General features: G+C 50.4%; 1 protein-coding gene across 2 annotated transcripts in view; it reads left to right on the top strand.

Annotated features, from left to right (window-relative positions):
* SEMA5B (semaphorin 5B) overlaps window positions 1-18,760 on the top strand; it is a 112,266-nt gene that overhangs the window by 77,090 nt on the left and 16,416 nt on the right. For both annotated transcript variants that reach the window (XM_069472706.1, XM_069472707.1), the window contains exons 3-6: window positions 2,833-2,932; window positions 6,897-6,942; window positions 17,854-17,916; window positions 18,268-18,366. In XM_069472706.1, coding sequence (XP_069328807.1) covers window positions 2,833-2,932; window positions 6,897-6,942; window positions 17,854-17,916; window positions 18,268-18,366 — 308 coding nt within the window. The remainder of the gene's footprint in view (window positions 1-2,832; window positions 2,933-6,896; window positions 6,943-17,853; window positions 17,917-18,267; window positions 18,367-18,760) is intronic.

Here is an 18,760-nt window from a genome sequence, read left to right as displayed (position 1 = left end):
CACTGCCTTTGGTCCCCCGGCCCCACTGGTCCTGGACTGGGCTGTGTTGCGGAGAAGTTGCCTAATCCAGCTCAGCACGGTCCCGAGCTTCCAAGGCCCACTGGGATGTGGCACTTCATTTCTGACTGATCTGTAGGCTTCCGGCCTGGTAGCTGTGCGTTTTCCTGTCCCCTGACACCTGCCTGATCTGTGAATCACCCCTAAATGCCCTAGAGGAGCTGTCAGTGGCAGGATCAGACTGCCGTTTTTCTGTTGTATAAGGTTCAATTTTCTCCTGCGGGTTTCTTTTGAGGGTGGCCCACCTGTGTTTCTCTTTGGCCTGCATATTGTCCCATTTTCCACAGTGTCACCTTTCCAGGCAGCAGGGAAAAGCCAGCCCGGAGTTAACACTGGCAGTGGTTAATCCACAAGGTGGGTAATTGAATTGACTATAATTAAAGTCACAGGCGCGTCATGGAGAATGTCATTTTTCTCTTAAAGTCGCCGTCCAAAGCTTTCACTGCACACGGAGCTCAGAACGTGCTTGGTGTTTTAAAGACAGCCTTCCCTCTGGTCCCCTGTGCCTGTTCAATAAGAGGAGGCTGGCTCCCTTCCCAAGCCTTCCCCAGGATCGGGGCGCCATGCCCGGCCGAGTCTCTCCTCCTTGCCCGTGTGGGTCCCTGGAAGGGGCCCCACCCTCCACGCCCTCCCCCACCTCCCCATTGTCATCCCAGCTCCTGCCCTGTTTCCTCTTCTTCTCTCCTCCCGGAGAAAAGGCCTGAATGAAGACTGAGCTGACGGGGCCCAGGTGGAGTATTTGCTGCAGACCAGTTATGCCACCTCCCCTACATTCAGCTGCCCACAGCTGGAATGCCCGTGTCTAAGCAAAGCAGGAAATTGAAATGTAACCTGTTTGCTACTGTTAGGGAGCACCTGCTCTGTTGGGGACAGGCGAAGCCCCCCTACACGCACAGAGAAAAGGCTTGAACACATTCAGAGTGACAATAACATACGTTGTGAATAGAACAGAAAGGGTAGAGAGAATGTGGAACAAAATAAGATCAGGGTGGAGAGGTTATAATCCAGGAAGGCTTCCTGGAGGAGGAGGACCCTTGGTTTAGTTTCTAAGGTAGTATAATATTTTACTGAGATTTCTGAGAGTGGCCCTGAGGTCAGCTAAAAACCCAGCCCACCAGATGCCAGATCCACCCGCTATGCCTATATTGCCCGAACGCCATCTCGGCTGCGTGGCAATTCTTGTCAACCCATAGTCACCTGCTGGGGGCAGAAGCAGGCCCCAGGGGTTTGTTTCATTTTGCTGCAGAATTTCTTTCTTCTTTTTTTAATCACGCATATCACAGTTTTCTGAAAAACATCCAACTAGAAAAACCTCCAGTTCTCCAGGGAGCGATTAAGTGTTTGCCTGTCGTGCAGAAATGAAGGGCTGCTTTTACTCTGTAGTGGAGGGATAATGAGCAATGATTTATTTTCCTTGGATTACAGACACACACACACACACACACACGCACGCACACACGCACTCTCTCTCCTCTGGGCCTTCTATGAGCCAGTCACTAAGCACAAGGGGAGAAAGCACAGTGGCCCCCATTTCCCCTTCGCCTTCCCCCGCCAGCGTGAAAGCTGCTCTGCCCCTCGGCTGTCTCCTTCCTGCTGCCGGTCCCCCCAGCCGTGGGGTGTGGGCCGAGGGAGCGCTATGGAGGGGCTGTAGACCAGGATGGGAGAAGAGGGTCTGCAGCAGGAAGGAGAGGGGGAAAGTCCAGAGGCTGGGAGGTCTCCTCTCTGCCCACCCAGTCCCTGGGAAAGGCCTTGGCTGGGAAGAGCCTTCCTTGGACACAGGGGCAGACACTGACCACCCACCCTCTGGACCTCCCACCTCTGTAGAATCTTGTCTGAAAATCTGATTTCCTTGTTCAATAAGGGAGTGGAGGATTATTCAAATGTTCAGTCTCTGCTGGGTGATGGGCTGGACCTGGAGGTCCAAGAAGCGAGGTCTTTCCTGGCCCTCGGGGCAAATCGGCAGGCTAGACACCCCGTGGGAGTGGCTAGGACGACAGTAAAGTAGAAGACCATGGGAGCCCTTGACCCTGGCTTGCAGAGGCAGGGAAGGCCTCTTGGAGGGGGCAGGGATGGGGGTGAACAGGAGTGCAAAGGTTTGCAGGCTCTTACGGGATGGACTTGGAGGAGTGTGCAATGTCTTCATTCAGTGTGGCTGGAGAGTGTGAGGGAATGTAAAAGATGAGGCATCGTTCTTTCCATTGATCACTGAATAATCACAGCACCAGGCATTTGACATGGGGGGACAGCAGGCCAGAACCCAAAGGCCTTTGCTGGAGTTGCGACTTTTCCTGTGGGCAGCTGGGAGCTGTGGAAGGGTTCAGAGCTGGAGGGTGGCATGACCACACTTGCATTTGAGAAAGATCGCTCTGGTTGCTCTGGGGGAAAGGGACTGGAGGGGCAGGCATGGAAGCCGGCTGGTTAGGAGGCTGTTGTTGGCAGCAGTCCAGGCAAGAGATGATGGTGGCGTGGATGGGGGTGGGGTACAGAGGGGGAGAAGTGAATGGATTTCGGAGACAGTTTGGAGGTAGAAAAGAGGTGTATTGATGTGGCTGGTGAAGGCCTGGGGGTGTCCAGGACAGTTATAGGTGTCCCTTTGCATATCTGGGGGGAGCATGGAGCCCTCCTCTGAGGTAGGTAGTGTTAGCAGGAACAGTGACAACACCCCCCTCCTTGTCCCCAGGGCCACACAGAGGTGGCAGGTGCCTCTGCCCCACTTCACCAGGCTCTCACCCCTTCTGTTCTCCAGTCTGACGCTGGCTGCCTCTCCCTCCCCAGATCTGAAGCCCTGGGTCTCTAACTTCACCCACCCTGGAGCCCGAGATTTCTCCCAGCTCGCGCTGGATCCCTCCAGAAACCAGCTCATCGTGGGAGCCAGGTAATGAGGGCAGGAGCTTAGAACTGGGGGCAGGGAATATTATGCTGGATGAGCCCACCTCTCACGGGCAGACCCGTGTCCTGGGCCCCGTCCTCTCTGCCAGGCCCTTCCTGTGCGTGAATGTCTGTCCCCCACAGAAGGAGGCGTGTGGTAGCTGGGTAGGGTCAGGGTGACCCTAGACCTCCCAAGCTCAGCCAGCTGCACACCTCAGTGGTTGGCAGTTAGTGAGAGCAGGGACGCCTGCCGGCCACCTCCTGGCGCCGTCCCTGCCATGCTGACAGGACGTGCCGAGTTGGCGAAGTCTCTGGGAGCTCAGCGCAGAGAAGGTGCCCAGGAGCCCCCTGCCGGCCGGCATGGCGCCTGCGCCTGGGGCAGGGGGCACAGGCCACGTGCCTGTTTTAGGAAGGACCTCACTTCATGTAAGTGAGGCCTGACTCCTTTAGCCCACCGTCCAGACACGGCGTTCAACAAGTAATACGCTCTAGGGAGGACTTGTGGGAACTTTCTGGGGTGGACTAGAAGGAGATGATTCCTCACAGAATCATAGCTCATCGGCTCTGGTGGGGAAGGGTGCCTGGAGGACGTTTAGTCCAGCGGGTCTCCAAGTGTGGCTCCTGGACCGGCAGCCCTAGCCGGCCCCTGGGCACTTGTGGAAATGCAGATTCTCGGGTCCACCCTGGACCTCTTGAATCCGAAACTGGGGAGCGGCCCAGCAACCTGTGCTTGAGCAAGCCCTCAGGTGACTGATGCACACGCAGGATTGAGACTCGCCGGTCCGATCCAACTGTCCTCATTTAAACATGAACAAGGAGAGGCCTGCAGAGGGGAGGTGACTTTCCCAAGATCACATAGCAAGATGACAACAGAGTATGCAGAAGAGGTCCCAGGTCTCCTAACCCCGAGGCCAGAGTTGTTTCTGCTAGTCCGTGTCACCACCCCTGACTGTACTGGTATTTTTTGGTTCTGCACCCCAGAGGTTCTGACCCAGCGGGTCTGCGGTTGGAGAAGGTGGCCGCTGGGTTGGGCACTTCCAGGCTACATTGTAGCTGACCATCCTTGCCCTTTGGGCTTTTCTTAATGTCTCCACCCTGCCTTTGCTATAGGAAAAGGAGACGGGTCAAGAACAGAGCTCTGGACTAGGATCCGGTGAGCCAGATTCTGGTCCCGGCTGATCTTGACCTTTGAGCCTCAGTTTCCTCACCTATAGAGACTGCGTTACAGTCTCTGCTGCCAGCCTTGCAGGACTGTTGTGAAACTGGGGCTAAAGGCATTTTTTTTTTCCACTTTTAAGGTTTTTAATTAACTAATTATTTTGTATCAGTATTATGTGTTATGGTATGACATTCAAAAGGCACAAAAGAGTGTACAGTGAAAAGCAAGGCCACCCCTCACACAAGCAGGGCCCCTCCCTGGAGCAGTGCCCTGTGGTGAGGGTCTCGCCTGCCCCCCCAGAGGCAATCTGTACGTATGCACGCGTGTAGCAGTGTGGACTCTATCTTCCCAGCAGAGCATAATTGTTTCACCTTCTATTTCCAGGTGATTGTAGATTTACATGCAGTTGTAAGAAATAAATACAGAGAGAGCCTATATTCTCCTCACCCAGTTTCCCCCACAGTGCTAACATCTCACAGAACTATAGGACATTACAGCAAGGAAACGGGCATTGATGCGATCCTTCCACCCAATTCCGATTTCACTGGTTTTACATGTGTACTTTTTAAAAAACCCGAATGGTAGCGTCCGAAGACCCCACTCTGAACCCTGTGAAAGCATTTTGAAAGCTGCCATTCATTCCGTGCCTGCCATGTGCCAGGCACTATTTTATGTACCACTGATGTAGTAAATCAGACAACGCATATAGTAAATGTCGTAAATCACACATGTATTAATCTAATACACACAGTAAATCGTGCATGCAGTGACTCATCTCATCTTCACAATACCCCCAGGCGGTGGGTTCTGTGATCACCCTCACTTAGTGGAGCAGGGCACTGAAGCGTGGAGTGGTTAAGTCACCCTGTGACCATGGTTTCACTGCTCTTCCTCTCTCTAGGTTGCTTTCTTTCCGCCTTCTCTTCTGCCTGACATTTTCTTCCCTTCTTCCTGACCTCTGGAATTCAGGCTAGGGAAATTTTTTATTCATTCATAAATGAATGTTCCGTAAAGGATTTAAGGTGGGTCAGGCTATAGAGATTTCTCTCTGATCTCATCCCCCAACTCCCAGAAGAGCTGACTGCAATGTTGTGATGAATGATTTTTGATGGGATAAAAAATGAATAAAGTGATGCAATGTGTCCCCTAATTTTTTAAAGCTGTGAGCAGATGCCTGTGTTACCTGAGCAGACAGCTGGGGCAGAGCTATAACCTGGAGCTCATCCGCCCCCAGACCAGGAGAGTGGGGCTGGGGGGAGCTCTGCTAAGGACCTGGGGCGGGGACTGTGGGGGGGGAGTGGGGAACAGCAGAGGCCTGGAGCCAAGGTCACCCAGTGAGGCCCTCCCAGCCCCAGGACAGCAAAGAGGCTGAGTGGGGCCTGGGCCTGGAGCCAGAGCTGGAAGAGAATCTTCCTGCCTGAATTATCTGCCTCCAGCCCCAGGTTTCATTCAGCAGAGCCCCTCCCCTCTCTCTGGCCCACTCCACGATCTTCTCAGCACAGCTGAGGTGGGCCAGAACTTTCTAAAGTGATTATTCCTAAAAAGGTCAGGAACCTAGAGGGGAATTGCCAAAAGAGGATAGAAGAAGGAAAGAAAGAAAATTCTGGGACCAGGCGTGGTGGCTCACGCCTGTAATCGCACCACTTTGGGAGGCCAAGGTGGGGAGGATGGCTTGAGCCCAGGGGGTTGAGGTTACAGTGAGCTGCGATGGAGCCACCGTACTCTAGCCTGAACATGAAAAAAAGAAAATTCTTAGGAAAAACAAAGATTTTTACATCTGCTTGACATTAATAAAGTCTTTGAATGTGCATCCCACCATTCCCCCGTGTCCATGGTCCTGTGAAATAAGAAAGACAAGCATTGGCTTTTCCGTTTCACAGATGCAGGCACTGAGGCTCTCAGAAGGCCCCCAGCTGGTGGCTGAGCTGGGATTCTCCCTGTCTCCGCCACAGGGTCTGCTCTGTGAACCTGAAGTCATTGTCCTATGACACTGACCCAGTGGTTCTGCCGCCCTTGTGACTCTCAAGTTCTGAGTCCATGTGTGGTGGCCTTCTGGCTCCAGAGCCCGTGCAAAGCAATTTCTGTAGTGCCTGGCACTTATGCGTGCTCAGTAAGTGTCTGTCTGATACTAGTATTAGTAGTAGTATCAGTATTATTATTACTGAAGGGTTTTAAGCAGCAGCCTGATAAGATGAAAGCAGTGTTTGAGCAAGATGCGTTTGGCAGCCCTGCAGGTTGGACTGTGGGGAGAGGGGTGTGAGGGGGTAGATGGAGTCACTCGGGCTAGAGGACACCGGATGGTCCAGGGAGAGGCCATGGAGAGGTCAGGTCCAGAGTCACTGACTGTAGGAAGGACTTCAGGGGACGAGGAGGCCAAGGGCACTCAGCAGCCCAGGGCATGGAGCCAGGATATATGGCCGGCCTGTGTGAGGAGGGGGTGTCCAGGTGGCAGGCCAGGGAAGGAAGAAGCTGGCCTGTCTGAGTCTCTGCAAGAGTGCTGTGGAGCTTTAACAAAAACAGGCTGCAGAGTTGCAAAAGGTGGGGTCAGGGGGTTCCTCCGTGGGCCTGCTGGATCAGCTGGGAGCAGAGACAGCACGGGACTTCCTGGCCTGTAAAAAAAATGGAGTTTCCTGCATTCCCTGCCAGGGTTGTGTGAAGATGAAATGAGCGAATGCAGGTAAAGCTCCCCCTGGGGGGTTGGCCTTCTGCATTCAGCACCCAGTCCTGGCACCCCAGGAGGTCTGAGCCAGCAGGCTGCTTCCGGGGGTCCTGCCTGCAGAACCAGCTTGACTTCTGATTTCTGTCTTCACAGGAACTACCTCTTCAGACTCAGCCTTGCCAATGTGTCCCTCCTCCAGGTACGTTTGCTGCTTCCCTTCCCTTCCCTTCCTGGAGCTTCAGGGATTTTAGGAGCCTGGGCAGGGCCACACAAGTATGGAGATTCAGAACTCAGCTCCTAGGATGGAAAATGGGAGCCACGTGCTCTTTTTGCTGGCTGTGGACTTGAACCCTGGCTGTCAAGGTAACTGCTGGGAAGATACCTGCAAGTGGCGAGTGGGCCCCACATGCGTGGAGGCACATGCAGGGCTCTTGCAGCATGCAGAGGAGCTGCTGATGAGGAAGGCTGGGGTGACCAGCTATCCCTGTTTGCATGGGACTAAGGGGCTGCCCAAGATGCAGAACTTTCAGTGCTTAAACCGGGACGATACTGGGCAAACTGGGATGATTGATCATTCTAAGCCCAGAGCCTATATCCATAGGGGGGGGTCTCTGTGTTTGGGCCTCCAGGAAAAGGGTGTTCCTGATTCCTTTCCCCACCCACTCTGGTGATCCTATTCTAACTCAGCATTTTCACTGAGCTGTGATTGATTTACTATCTGCTGCCAAGAAGAACTCCCCAAGCATAATTCTCTAAGTGCTCTGAGAGGCGTTTTAATGGGACTCCATGATCCAGAACATTTATCCCAGATTGAGAAACAGATGCCAAACCATTTCTGCAGAGGCTGAATGTTCTAGAAAGGAAGGCCATCTCTTCTTCTTCAATGAAGGGAGAGCCCCAATTCTCATGTCTGGGAGGCTTCTTGGTCCCCCAGTGATCAAGCATTCATTGAGCACTTACTGGGTACCAGAACCAAGCTGGAGACTTAAGGGCCATAAGAAAAGCAGAGCGTCTGCGCTCCAGGAAGCGTGATGAGCGAGGCACCTAACCTAATTAGGAGTTAGGAGTAATCAAGTGCAGGGCTGTTTGATACAGAATTTCCCTGCGACATGAAGTTAGGGAAGGGGAGACCTCCTTGGGGAGCTGGTGCGACATGCTACACCTGGGTCCACACTCCCGGAGGCCATAGCAGCTCTTGGCTGGTTGCTAGGGAGAAAGTATAAGGGAGAGAATCTCTGTGCTCACTGGCAGGGCGGGGTTGGGAGAAACTAGGGCAAGTTGAAAAGAAATGCTATTCATTGATATATCTGTCCCTCTGTCCTTCCATCCATACCTTCACCAGCCAGCCTACCCATCCACCCACCCACCCAATAAACAGTTACTGAATACCTACTGAAGGCTGGTGGGCCAGTCCTAGGCATGGTACTAGGTATCTGAGTTCCACCAGGACCCAGTCCCTCACCTCAAGGAACATGCACACAGGAGGTCACATATGACTCTCTTTCCTGGAAGGGGACAATGCAGCATGTTCTTGGGATCCAGGCTGGAGCGAGCCAGGGGAAGTTCCCAGAGCCAGCATCCCGAGGCCTGCCAGCCCGGTCACAAGCAGCCAGTCCACAGCCTAGTTTCCAACTGGCATCCACAGAAAATGAAGCTAGGATACCAAACCCAGCAGGTCAGGGCCTGGGGCAGCAGTGCAGAGGAGGTTCAAAGTGGGTGGGGGGAATTGGACCCAGGGCTCCTGCCCTGAGCTCCAGGCAGTTGGCTTTTTATTGGGTTCCCATGGTCTGCAAATGAAGGTCTTCTGGGAGGGTAAAGTGGCTGAAGGGAGGCAGAGAGACAGATGCACAGGAATAGTGGCAGTTCTGTGGGAAGCGTGGGGGAGGGGTGGTCTAGAGGCATGAGGACCCCTCTGGGCCCAGCAAGGTCTGCAAAGCCTTCCCAGAGGAACTGCCCTTGAGCTGGAGCTCAAAGGATGTGTTTGCCAGGCAGCAAAGGAGGAGCACAGAGGTGTGAGATAGCATGCAGCATGGAGGGGCGGGACCAGGGGCTGTGAGTGGGGTGAGGGTGGGAGATGAGGCCCAGGAGAAAGAGAGGCCACATTGCAGGGGGTCTTCCTTGCTGAGCTGAGGGGTTCATATTTTGTTTCGAAGGTCATGGGGATCCACTAATGGGTTTTAAGCAGAGAAGCGGCACGACCAGATTTGGGTGTTTGACGTACCTGGCCCAGTGCAGCTCCTGGATCAATGGAGGAGCCAGTCAGGAGCCAGCTGCAATCGACTAGGCCAGTGATGGGAGAACTAAAGGAAGGCAGCAGCAGTGGGGATGGAGAGAAGACAGAGGAAGGGTTCTCAAGGTGGCAGGATCACACAGGGCCACAACATCACCAACTCCAGGGAGCTCCAGGCACACTGTCTTATGTATGAAAGTGACCCTGGGCGTTGGGGAAGTTGTCAGCCCTGGAGGGTTTAGCGATGCTTGGGCCACAGTGGTGACATCTAGGTTTCTGGCTTACATTGCTGGGTACCATGAATCAGGATGGGAATGGAGCAGTCTGACCCTAGGCCTCTGGTTCCCCCTTGGCTGCACACTGGAATATTCCATCAGGGGAGTTTTAACCAACACCGGTGCCCGGGTCCCCCTCAGAGATTCTGACTGAATTGCTCTGGGGTACAGCGGGGCACTGGGATTTTTAAAAGCTCCCAGGTGATTCCAATGTGCAGCTAAATTTAGGAACCACTGCTCTCAATGTCAAGATCGTTCCTATAGATGCTGCCCAGCTGGTTTGGGCTGTCCAGGCCTCCCTGACAGCTGGCCCGCAGGTCATAGGTCATATGCCTTATCTTAGGACTGTCAGGACCCTGAGCTTGGTAACTGAGTCAGTCCTAGGGTTTGACTCATCCTGCTTAGTGTTGATCTGGCCTCAGCCAGGGGCAGGTGTCTTATGGCAGCCCATAGCTCGTGCTTGGGCAGGGGTGTTCCCTGAAGAGCCCAGCAAACCAGCCTAAGAGCACCAGGAACTTCCCCAGGTGTCTTTTTAGGGGCTTGACCTCAGGATTTCAGACTGAATTCACTGTGGCAGAACAAGGGAAAGAAATATATTTTATGTCCCTGTTGCCACCCTAGGGGGTACCGTCTGTCCACAAAGGGAGAGAACAAGCAAGAGGCTGGGGCAGACCTTGGCCTGGTGCTCAGTGCTGGGGCTTCTGGTCTGTTGTCTGGCCTGGTGAGAAAGCCCTGACTTCTACTGTAAAATCCTGACTTCAGCAAGTGCCCCGCCACTGCCCTGTCTGGGGGCTTTGGGTCCCTGCTTATAAGCTTTCTGTTCTCAGCGTCTGCCGTCACAAGTGGCTCACCAGCAACCAAGTGCTAAAAATGAGCTGCACCGCTTTGCTGACAGGGGAGGCAGGGCCAAGGCCCCCAGCTCAGCTTCCTTTACTCTCCTGGGGCCCGAGGGAGGGCTACACTTGGGTTATAAAACACCCCAGGATGGAGCCAACGGATCCTCCCACTTGGCCTCAGGCATGATTTAAGCAAACTTAAAACTCAGTGCTTTATTGATAGTCTAAATAATTAACATTCCGTAAAGAAAAATCTAAATGCACACAGTTTGCAAACCAGGGTCCATTAAGGGATTTCCAAGTATCTAACCCCTATTAAACAATTTATGTAAACTACTATTCCTTAAAGAAAATCGAACACCCAGCTGCTTCCCAATCCTCCAAGCACTGAAGTGAGGGGAGGTATGGCCAGCAGCTCATGGGGCGGTGTGTGTGTTGGGGGGTGTGGGCAAAATCAGCTCACCTGTGATGGTTATTTATCAGTGTAACTGCATAAACTGTTCTTGGGAAAGAAGAGGAGGCCAGCGATCAGCAGTGGGGGGGGTGGTGGTCGGTGGTCGGTGAGCGGTGGGGGGTGCTTCTGAGAGGACCAGCATGATGAGCCGTCTTGGATTTGGCAATTAGGAGCTCATGAGTGACCTTTGCCAGAGCAGTTCCAGGGGACGACCTGGCTGGAGGCCTAATTGCAATAGATTTATGATCTTGGGTTGCCAGATGTCCTGAGAGGCAGCAATGAGGACTGTTCCGCACATACGCATCACTACGCACAATGGGGCTTTGTCTGGGGCTGGGCAGACGCTGAGGGCGGTTCCTGAGCTCTCTTCCAGCCTCTCTCCACGTCCTCCAAGCTCCAATCTGGCAGCCCTGGAGTGGTTTGAAACTTAAACTCTGCTGAGTGGTGGGCTTAATGCTCATCCATCACCTCTGGCTCCCACGTGTCCAGGGCAGTTGCTGAGTCCACACGAGCAGGTGTCCCGCCTGCTCCCTCCCACAGTGCGAAAATCACGCAGCTACTCTGTTACTAGAGAGCACCGTCCTGGAATTTCTGGGACAGCCCTCATTTAAAGCATTCAGTGTGCTGCATTGATCAGGCATGTCTATCTCCACTCCTCCGCAAAACCCCACTAAAGAGAGTGAGAAATTTTAAAAAGTACACATCCACAATGACAGAGAGAACAAAAGGGATGTCAGTGGAGAAGAGATTAAACACATTCTGGGGAGATGGAAGGTGGATGGAGCCATCTGACTGAGCAGAGCAGAACCGCTTACGGAAGGGAGTGTGGCGGGGAGGCACCCACTTCCCCAGAAGGGCCCACAAATTGGGTGTCAGATATCGTGGAATGTGAGGGTGAGGTACAAGGATGAAGGGGGGATTGATTGAAATTCTCTAAATTGAGAGGTTGGAATCCCAGTCTCCCATCCCAAACAGCAACCCCTTCTTCCACCTTCCCTTCCCCCAAAAAACAAGACCCAGACCCTTTCTCCATATACTCACCTGGAAGGGCTCCGTGTTTAGGGACTCCAGGAAAAGCAAAGGGCACTGATGGGGGTGCGGCTACAACAAAGAGATCAAGTGCAAGTCTGCTTTCCCCTCCACCCCTCCCAGGCAGGAGATCAGAGGAGTCCTTGCTGCAGAAACTCAAAGACTCCAGAGACCAGACTTCTAGAGTATGCCATGGAGGCTCTCCCAGTGAGAAAGCCACCTTACCCAGCATCCTGACAGAAGCCCACCAGTCTATGCAAGCCTTACCTATGGAGTTTCTGATGAGTTGTCTAGCACTTTACTCCTCAAGCAAGCCAACAAATACACTTTTTTATCATGTAAAATTCCATATGGGCATGAAAGTAGAGAGAATAGTACATGAACCCATTGTGCTCAATAGCAACTTAAAAGCTTTAGCATTTATCAGCTCAAGGCCAATCGTGTTTCATCTACAACCCCCACTTCCCTGTCCTGAATCACTCTGAAGCAAATCTCAGGCATATTATGACATCCATAAATATTTCAGTATTCATTTCTAAAAGACAGGAATTTTTAAAAGTGGCCTAAAATTAATAATGATTTCATATCACTAAATATCCAGTTAGTGTTTAAGTTTCCCTGTCTTGCAAAATTTTAAAATAATTTTGGTAGTTTGAATCAGGATCCAAATAAAGATCCAAATATGTTGCAGTTTGTTGATATGTCTCTTATATCTCTTTTAAACAATGTTTCCTCTCTTTCTCTCTTTGTGCAATTTATCTGTTGAAGACACCTGGCTGTTTGTCCTATAGCATTGCCCATGGTCTGGATTTTGATGATCGTTATGCAGTGGCGTGACTTAACATGTTGCTCTTTTTCCTGTATCACCTGTAAATTGATTGTTAGATCTAAAGACTTCATTCAATTTAGATTCCGGCAAGATTACTTCATAGGTGTTATTGTGTACTTTCTTTAGGACGTATATAGCGTCTGATTTTCCCTTTTTGGATGTTAGCTACCACTGATGATCATTTTCTAGATCCCTTAATTCTTTAGGTGTTACAATATATTAGCTGAGCTACCTCTACAAAAACAAACTTTTCCTTATCTAGTATTTGGTTACCTGATGGTATAGTAACATAGGAAAGGCAGGATAAATGTTCAATACTGGTTTTTATTGACCAGCTTTCAAATAACAAGCTGGTTTGCTCATATCTTTCAATGGTGGTCAATTAATTAATTTATTATTATTATCAATAGTATCACAAACTCATGAATTGAAACATTGTTGATGTGTTTCGATCCATTGCAGTCACCTCTTATTACTATCCCATCTTCTACCAGTAAGGGTTTGGGGGAGCTCTTCAAGTTGGTTCCCGGATCCTTATGACCGACCCTAGTCATCTTTGATTGCATCCTTGCTACCTGATGTGACAAGATGTTCCAGGCTCGCCGTGTGTGTTTGCTGCCCCAGACCTGGAATCAGCATTTTTCCAAGAAGCCCTGGTTTCTTTCAGTGGGAAATGGTTAATGATTTATTTTTAGGTATAAACAAGTAGCCAAAAATCTCTAGGCATTTGAGGAAAGCCTCTCAAGTGAAAAAGAAGGCCAAAACAAACGAGCAAACAGAATGGAAAAAAAAAACTGTAAAAAAGAGACAATGCAAGAAATATAAGAAAACAGTTTTTTTAAAAAATTAATTGTAAAAATCTAATGTATTCTGAGAGAGATATTAAAAATATTTTATTTATAAAGGAATACATTTTCCCAGGTTTTATCAAAGAGCTGCTGAAAATATATTTAAGAAATTTGTTAAAAACTAGAGATAATTTAATAAATAAAAATAAAACAATATATTTAAACTATGGAAATTAAAAATGCAATTTTGGAAAATAAAAACTGAATTGAAGGCTTAGAAGATAAGGTTGAAGAAAAATGTACCAGAAATTAGATCAACAACAAAGACCAAGAAATGAAAAATAGGGGAAAATATCAGAAAACTAGACAATCAGTGCCCAAGGGCCAGCAGTGGGTTGGATTAATGAAAGTGCCAAAGAAGAGACCAGAGGAAAAGGTGAGGAAGAAATTAAGGATGAAATAACATCAGAAAGTTTGCCAAAACGGAGGAAAAGTCTTCAAAGTGAAAAGTTGTGGTGAATATCCCAAAGAGAGCCACACTAAGGCACATCAGTGTGACATTAAGAAGAGCCTAAAGTTTCCAGAGCCTAAAGAAAAAAAGAAAGAGAAAAAAGATGACTACGAAGGCTGGGGAGGAAGAATTGCTTCAGCCTCCTCCATAGCAATGCTGGACGCCAGAAGACAATGGAGGAAGAAATGCCTTTCAAATTCTCAGTGAAAATTATTTCAACCTAGAATTCCGTATCAAAACTATCAATCAAGTATGAAGAGAGAATAAATCAGACATGCAAGAATTTAAAACATTGACCTACCATGTTAGGCAGACACTGGAGATGTTTTCCAGCAAAACAAGCAAGTAAATCAAGAAAGAGGGAAACATGGGATTCAGGCAGCAGCAGAGGAAAGAAGGTGAGTCCCAAGTCACCAGCCAAGCAGGAGGTCTGGAGAGCAACCTGCCGCTGGGGCAGGAGGAGGGAGGTTGGGGGATGAGGAAGAAGAAGGAAACCAATAAATTATCTGAATAATTTGTACATGTAGTTAGATAACGATACTGACAGGGATTTGTAAGACCTGTTGGATATTTGGGAAAAAATCAGTGATAGTACGTGCAAAACAAGCAGATGAAGAAAACCAAGACAACTTCCCAGGAAAAACAAAAAGTTGTTCAAGAAAGGAAACCTCGTTGGAATATGAATATTTCACAGATTCTCAGATGCACATGTTTTCAGATGTTAATGAGTCTGAAATTGGGATGTGTCTTTCAGTGAAAGGCATCCGACAGTCACTCTCGGCCAGACGCAATCCTGATGTGGTCGTTGCCTGTGCAGGCGTGAACTCAGCCCTTATTCCTGGTGTTCTGACCAGACCACAGCCGCCCCTTGACATTTTAGTCCACAAACCATTTTAGGATCATAGGAAGGAGTATGAGTCCTGGTTTGTCAGGGAACCTTCTGTGGGCTCCTGGTAAGACCAAGAAAGTGCCAGCATCCAAACTTACAGGGCGGGGTGAATGGCAATCATGGAGACCAGAGTGGATGCTCTTTAAGAATGGCTGCATCTGACCAGGCAAGGTAGCTGACACCTGGTAATCCTAGCACTTTGGTAATCCTAGCTCAATTCTCTTGAGCTCAGGAGTTTGAGAGCAGCCTGAGCAACATAATGAGACCCCATCTCTACAAAAACTAGAAAAATTAGCTGAGCATGATGGCGTGCACCTGTAGTCCCAGCTACTGGGGAGGCTGAGACAGGAGAATCACTTGAGCCCAGGAGTTTGAGGCTGCTGTGAACTATGAAGACGCCACTGCACTCTAGCTGGGGCAACAGAGTTAGACCCTGTCTCAAAAAATAAATAAATAAAAGAATTCCTGCATCACTGACACCTGGGGTGTTCAGAGAATGATACTCCAAACAAACTAACGACAAAAATGAGCACTGACAACTCTAAATAGAAAAATGATTCAGAAGAGATGAACACTGAATTTAAAGAAGGTTTAAAGACACTTCATTTTACTTGCATTGTTCTTTTTTGTTTGTACAAGATTGATATATGATACAAATGTATGTCTAAGTAAGAACACTTTCAATATGTTTACATTAAAAATTAAATTAATAAAAGAATTTGATTGGCAGCATATTTTCTTTCTTAGTGGTTCATATTACAAATTGATGGTGCTGTACATTCAGTGAAATCTGGGGTGCTAGCTGGTAGCAGTGAACAATTTTTACATATTTACAATAATGTAAATAATGATGTTGATTTTAATATAAGATGTAATTATAATGGGAGGATGGGAAGAGGGGAAATGCACGTGTGCTGTGGGGTGGGCTATGTGGGAAAAAGCTTCACTTCCATAACAGGGGGTCAAAAGACGAAGTCTGAGACTGACACACAGTTTTGAGAAACTGACTTAAAAAATACACAGAGAAACACTAAAAGAGTTGGAAGTAGTTCTCTTGGGAAAAAGTGTTGAAGTATAGAAGGCGTGTGTTGCTGGGGTTTTTATTAATACTTTTTTATACTATTAAATTTTTTAAATCTCTGTATCATTTGATAAAAATAATTTTTGAAATAAATTAAAAATAAAATGACTCAAAAAAGCCTGTTCTGTGCTGTTATCTTTATAAATATACATATTCTTTTCGGGCCATATGTCCAACTTTGGTTTGACAAATCTATTCACCATGAGAGGCTGCAGGATGTAGCAGAAAGAGTTAGTTCTGGTGTCAGTTGTCTGGGTCTGTACCTTGGGTTTATTGCTTACAGGCTATGTAACCTTGGGCAAATTGCTCAACCTCTCTGGGCTTTAGTTTCCTCACCTATAAAAGGAGCAAAAGGCTGTATGTTTCATTGGCTGTTGTGAGGATCCAAGAGAAAGTGTGTCAAGTCCCTGGCGCAGCGCCTGCCTGTCCCATTGTTGAGCTCAGCATAACTTGAATTCGTATTTACTGTACACACTGCCACCCAGTGGGACCCCACCCCCTTAGGAACAAGGCGGACCCTTCAACATACCTCTGTGCTCAGGGATCCCAAGGCCCCAGTGAGGACCTTTTGCCCATGAAGTCCTCCCAAAGCGCCCACTGTCCACGGCTTTCAGCCTGGACATCTGCAATACATGTGGGTCATTGCTCTTTTCTACCTCCAAAGGCCCCAAGATGTCTTATTCACGTCCCTCTCTTCCCAGCCTGGGAGCTGATGGGTCCTAGGTATGACAGTGCTCAGTTGTCTGTCTAGATGCACCCTGGGGCTCTGTGGCCACACGCCAGGGGTCATTTGCCCTTCTCCAAGGTCTGGGAGTCACAGACGCCTGAGCTCCAGGCCTGGCATGACAGGATGAGGCCAGTCAGCTCACAGGCCTGACGAGAGCCCTGACCAAACTCGTCGCCCAGCTCTGAATCCAGGGCCTGCAGGAGTCAGCCTCCCTCTGCCCCACAGAGCAGCCCTCTCTGGGTGCAGGTCAGCTGCGACCAGCAAAGCAGAGAGCACTGCTGCTCCCCATCCCGGGCCTGTCTCCCCTCCCGCATCCCGGCCCCTGGAGCTCTGCAGGCAGTGGCTGCGTGGCCAGAGGCAGCTCTGGTAGAAATTAAAAGCAGGTGGGCTTTTTAATTTTTTTCCATTTGGATGGGAGAGCTGCTTGCTCAGGGCTCCCTCTCCCAGGACAGGTAGGCAGTTCATGTTTATAGATGTGACCCAGAAATATATAATGAGCCACACCAGGCTCATTATGTTGACATTGCCTGGACATGAAGGGCATCACTGCTCCCTTCAGCCCCTGTTCAGAGAGCGCAGAGGCAGCCAGATGAAGGGGAGGAGGGGATCCCGGGTGGGTGCAGCCCTCTCCTAATGCAGTGGGCACATGAGAACTTGGTACTGTCCTCCAGGTCCCCACGTGAAAGCTGCATCCCCAAACACACTCCCCGATGACAGAGCATGAGTGACGCTACAAGGGAAACCAGAGGGAGGTGTAGACGGCTTGGGCAGGGGTAGCAACTGGGAAAGGGGAAGTCGAGGCCCTTGAGACGGGGCCAAGAGAAAAAACACACAGCCCTTGGAATCGGAGGACTGTGGATTCCAGTCCCTGCTCTGCCATGTACTGGCTGTGTGACCTTAAGCAAGTCACCCGAACCTCAGTTTCCTCATCTGTCAAGGAAAACAACCCACTTTGCAGGGTTGCAGTGGGAAAATCAAATCTCCTCTCTCTGAGGTTTGCGAAGTCTAGCCTTCCCTCCCTGTCTGCCTCCTACTCACTGGAGGGACACCTGCCATATAACAGAAGTGCATTTCCCGTCGTGCACTCAGGGCCTGGGGTGGTATTGAAGGTCCTTTTTGGCCACTTCCAGCTCCCTGGCGGGCCTGGGGCAGGAGCGATTGGGCAAGCCCTAGACAGCTGCGTGGGGATGATGAAGCAATGGCAGCTGTTACTCCAGGCTTCCCCTGACCCAAGCAGGTGGCAGGAATGTTGGACTGAAGGGTGTCCATTCGCTAAGGGCCTCAGGGTAAGATCTGGCGGCCCACCCAGGTCCGCGAGGATGTAGTGAGAGGAACCGTCACCCTGCAGGCTGTCCCTGACACGAGGCTTCCTGTGCGCTGCAGACACCAGCTCCTGCCGGCCCCGGTGGTGAGTGACAGGGAATGGTACAGCCAGGTGATGTCTGTGTGTTCCTCCCACAGGCCACAGAGTGGGCCCCCAGCGAGGACACGCGCCGCTCCTGCCAAAGCAAAGGGAAGACTGAGGTATGTAGCCTCTGGTCCCAGGGGGCTGGCTGGGAGCTGGCAGGCGGTTGGAGGCATGGAGGGGCACGGCGCGGGTGGCCTGAGGGCCCCTGCGGGGGAGCCTGTCCTGGGTGAGCTGGGGGCTCCTGGTGCAGGTGAGGGTACAGCCCTGCAGCGGGGTGGTCCTGAGCATCCGAGTGGGCAGGGACGCAGAGAGGTGGCCCTGGTGGGAGAGGATGTAGAGGGGTATCTGGGGTAGAGGGGAGTGTTTTAGAATATTTGCTGGCATCTGTGACATAGTGGTGTGAGGGGAAGACACCAGCGTCACACCCGGAGAGCTGTGTCCCTCTGTTACTGTCCTTCTCACTACAGGAGGAGTGTCAGAACTACGTGCGAGTCCTGATCGTCGCTGGCCGGAAGGTGTTCATGTGTGGGACCAATGCCTTTTCCCCAGTGTGCTCCAGCAGACAGGTGGGGCGGCCTGGGGCAGGGGACAGGCAGAAGGGGACACCAAGGGGGGATTCTATTCCCCAGGCACACAGCCTTGGAGGGAGGTTGCTAAATTTAGCAAAAAAACAAGCCCAAAACCCAAACTGAGAAAGAATGCCCAGTTAGATTTGAATTTCAGACAAACAACAAATGATATTTTAACATAAGCATGCCCTATGCAATATTTAGAGCAAGTTAATTCTGAAAAATTATTTGTTGTTTATCTGAAATTCAACTTTAACTGGGTCTTCTGTATTTTATTGGTCAACGTAACCCTGAACAGTCCTGATTGGGGCTGGAGACAGCTGGGGCCCCTGGCAGGACTCCAACCTCTGTGATGGCTGCTCCCTCCCTCAGGGACTGTGGGCTGGGCAGT

This window comes from Eulemur rufifrons, chromosome 7 (assembly GCF_041146395.1).
Source record: "Eulemur rufifrons isolate Redbay chromosome 7, OSU_ERuf_1, whole genome shotgun sequence".
NCBI lineage: Eukaryota > Metazoa > Chordata > Mammalia > Primates > Lemuridae > Eulemur > Eulemur rufifrons.
The sequence above is the reverse complement of the archived record's forward strand: the minus strand, read 5'-3'. Positions and strand labels throughout refer to the sequence as shown.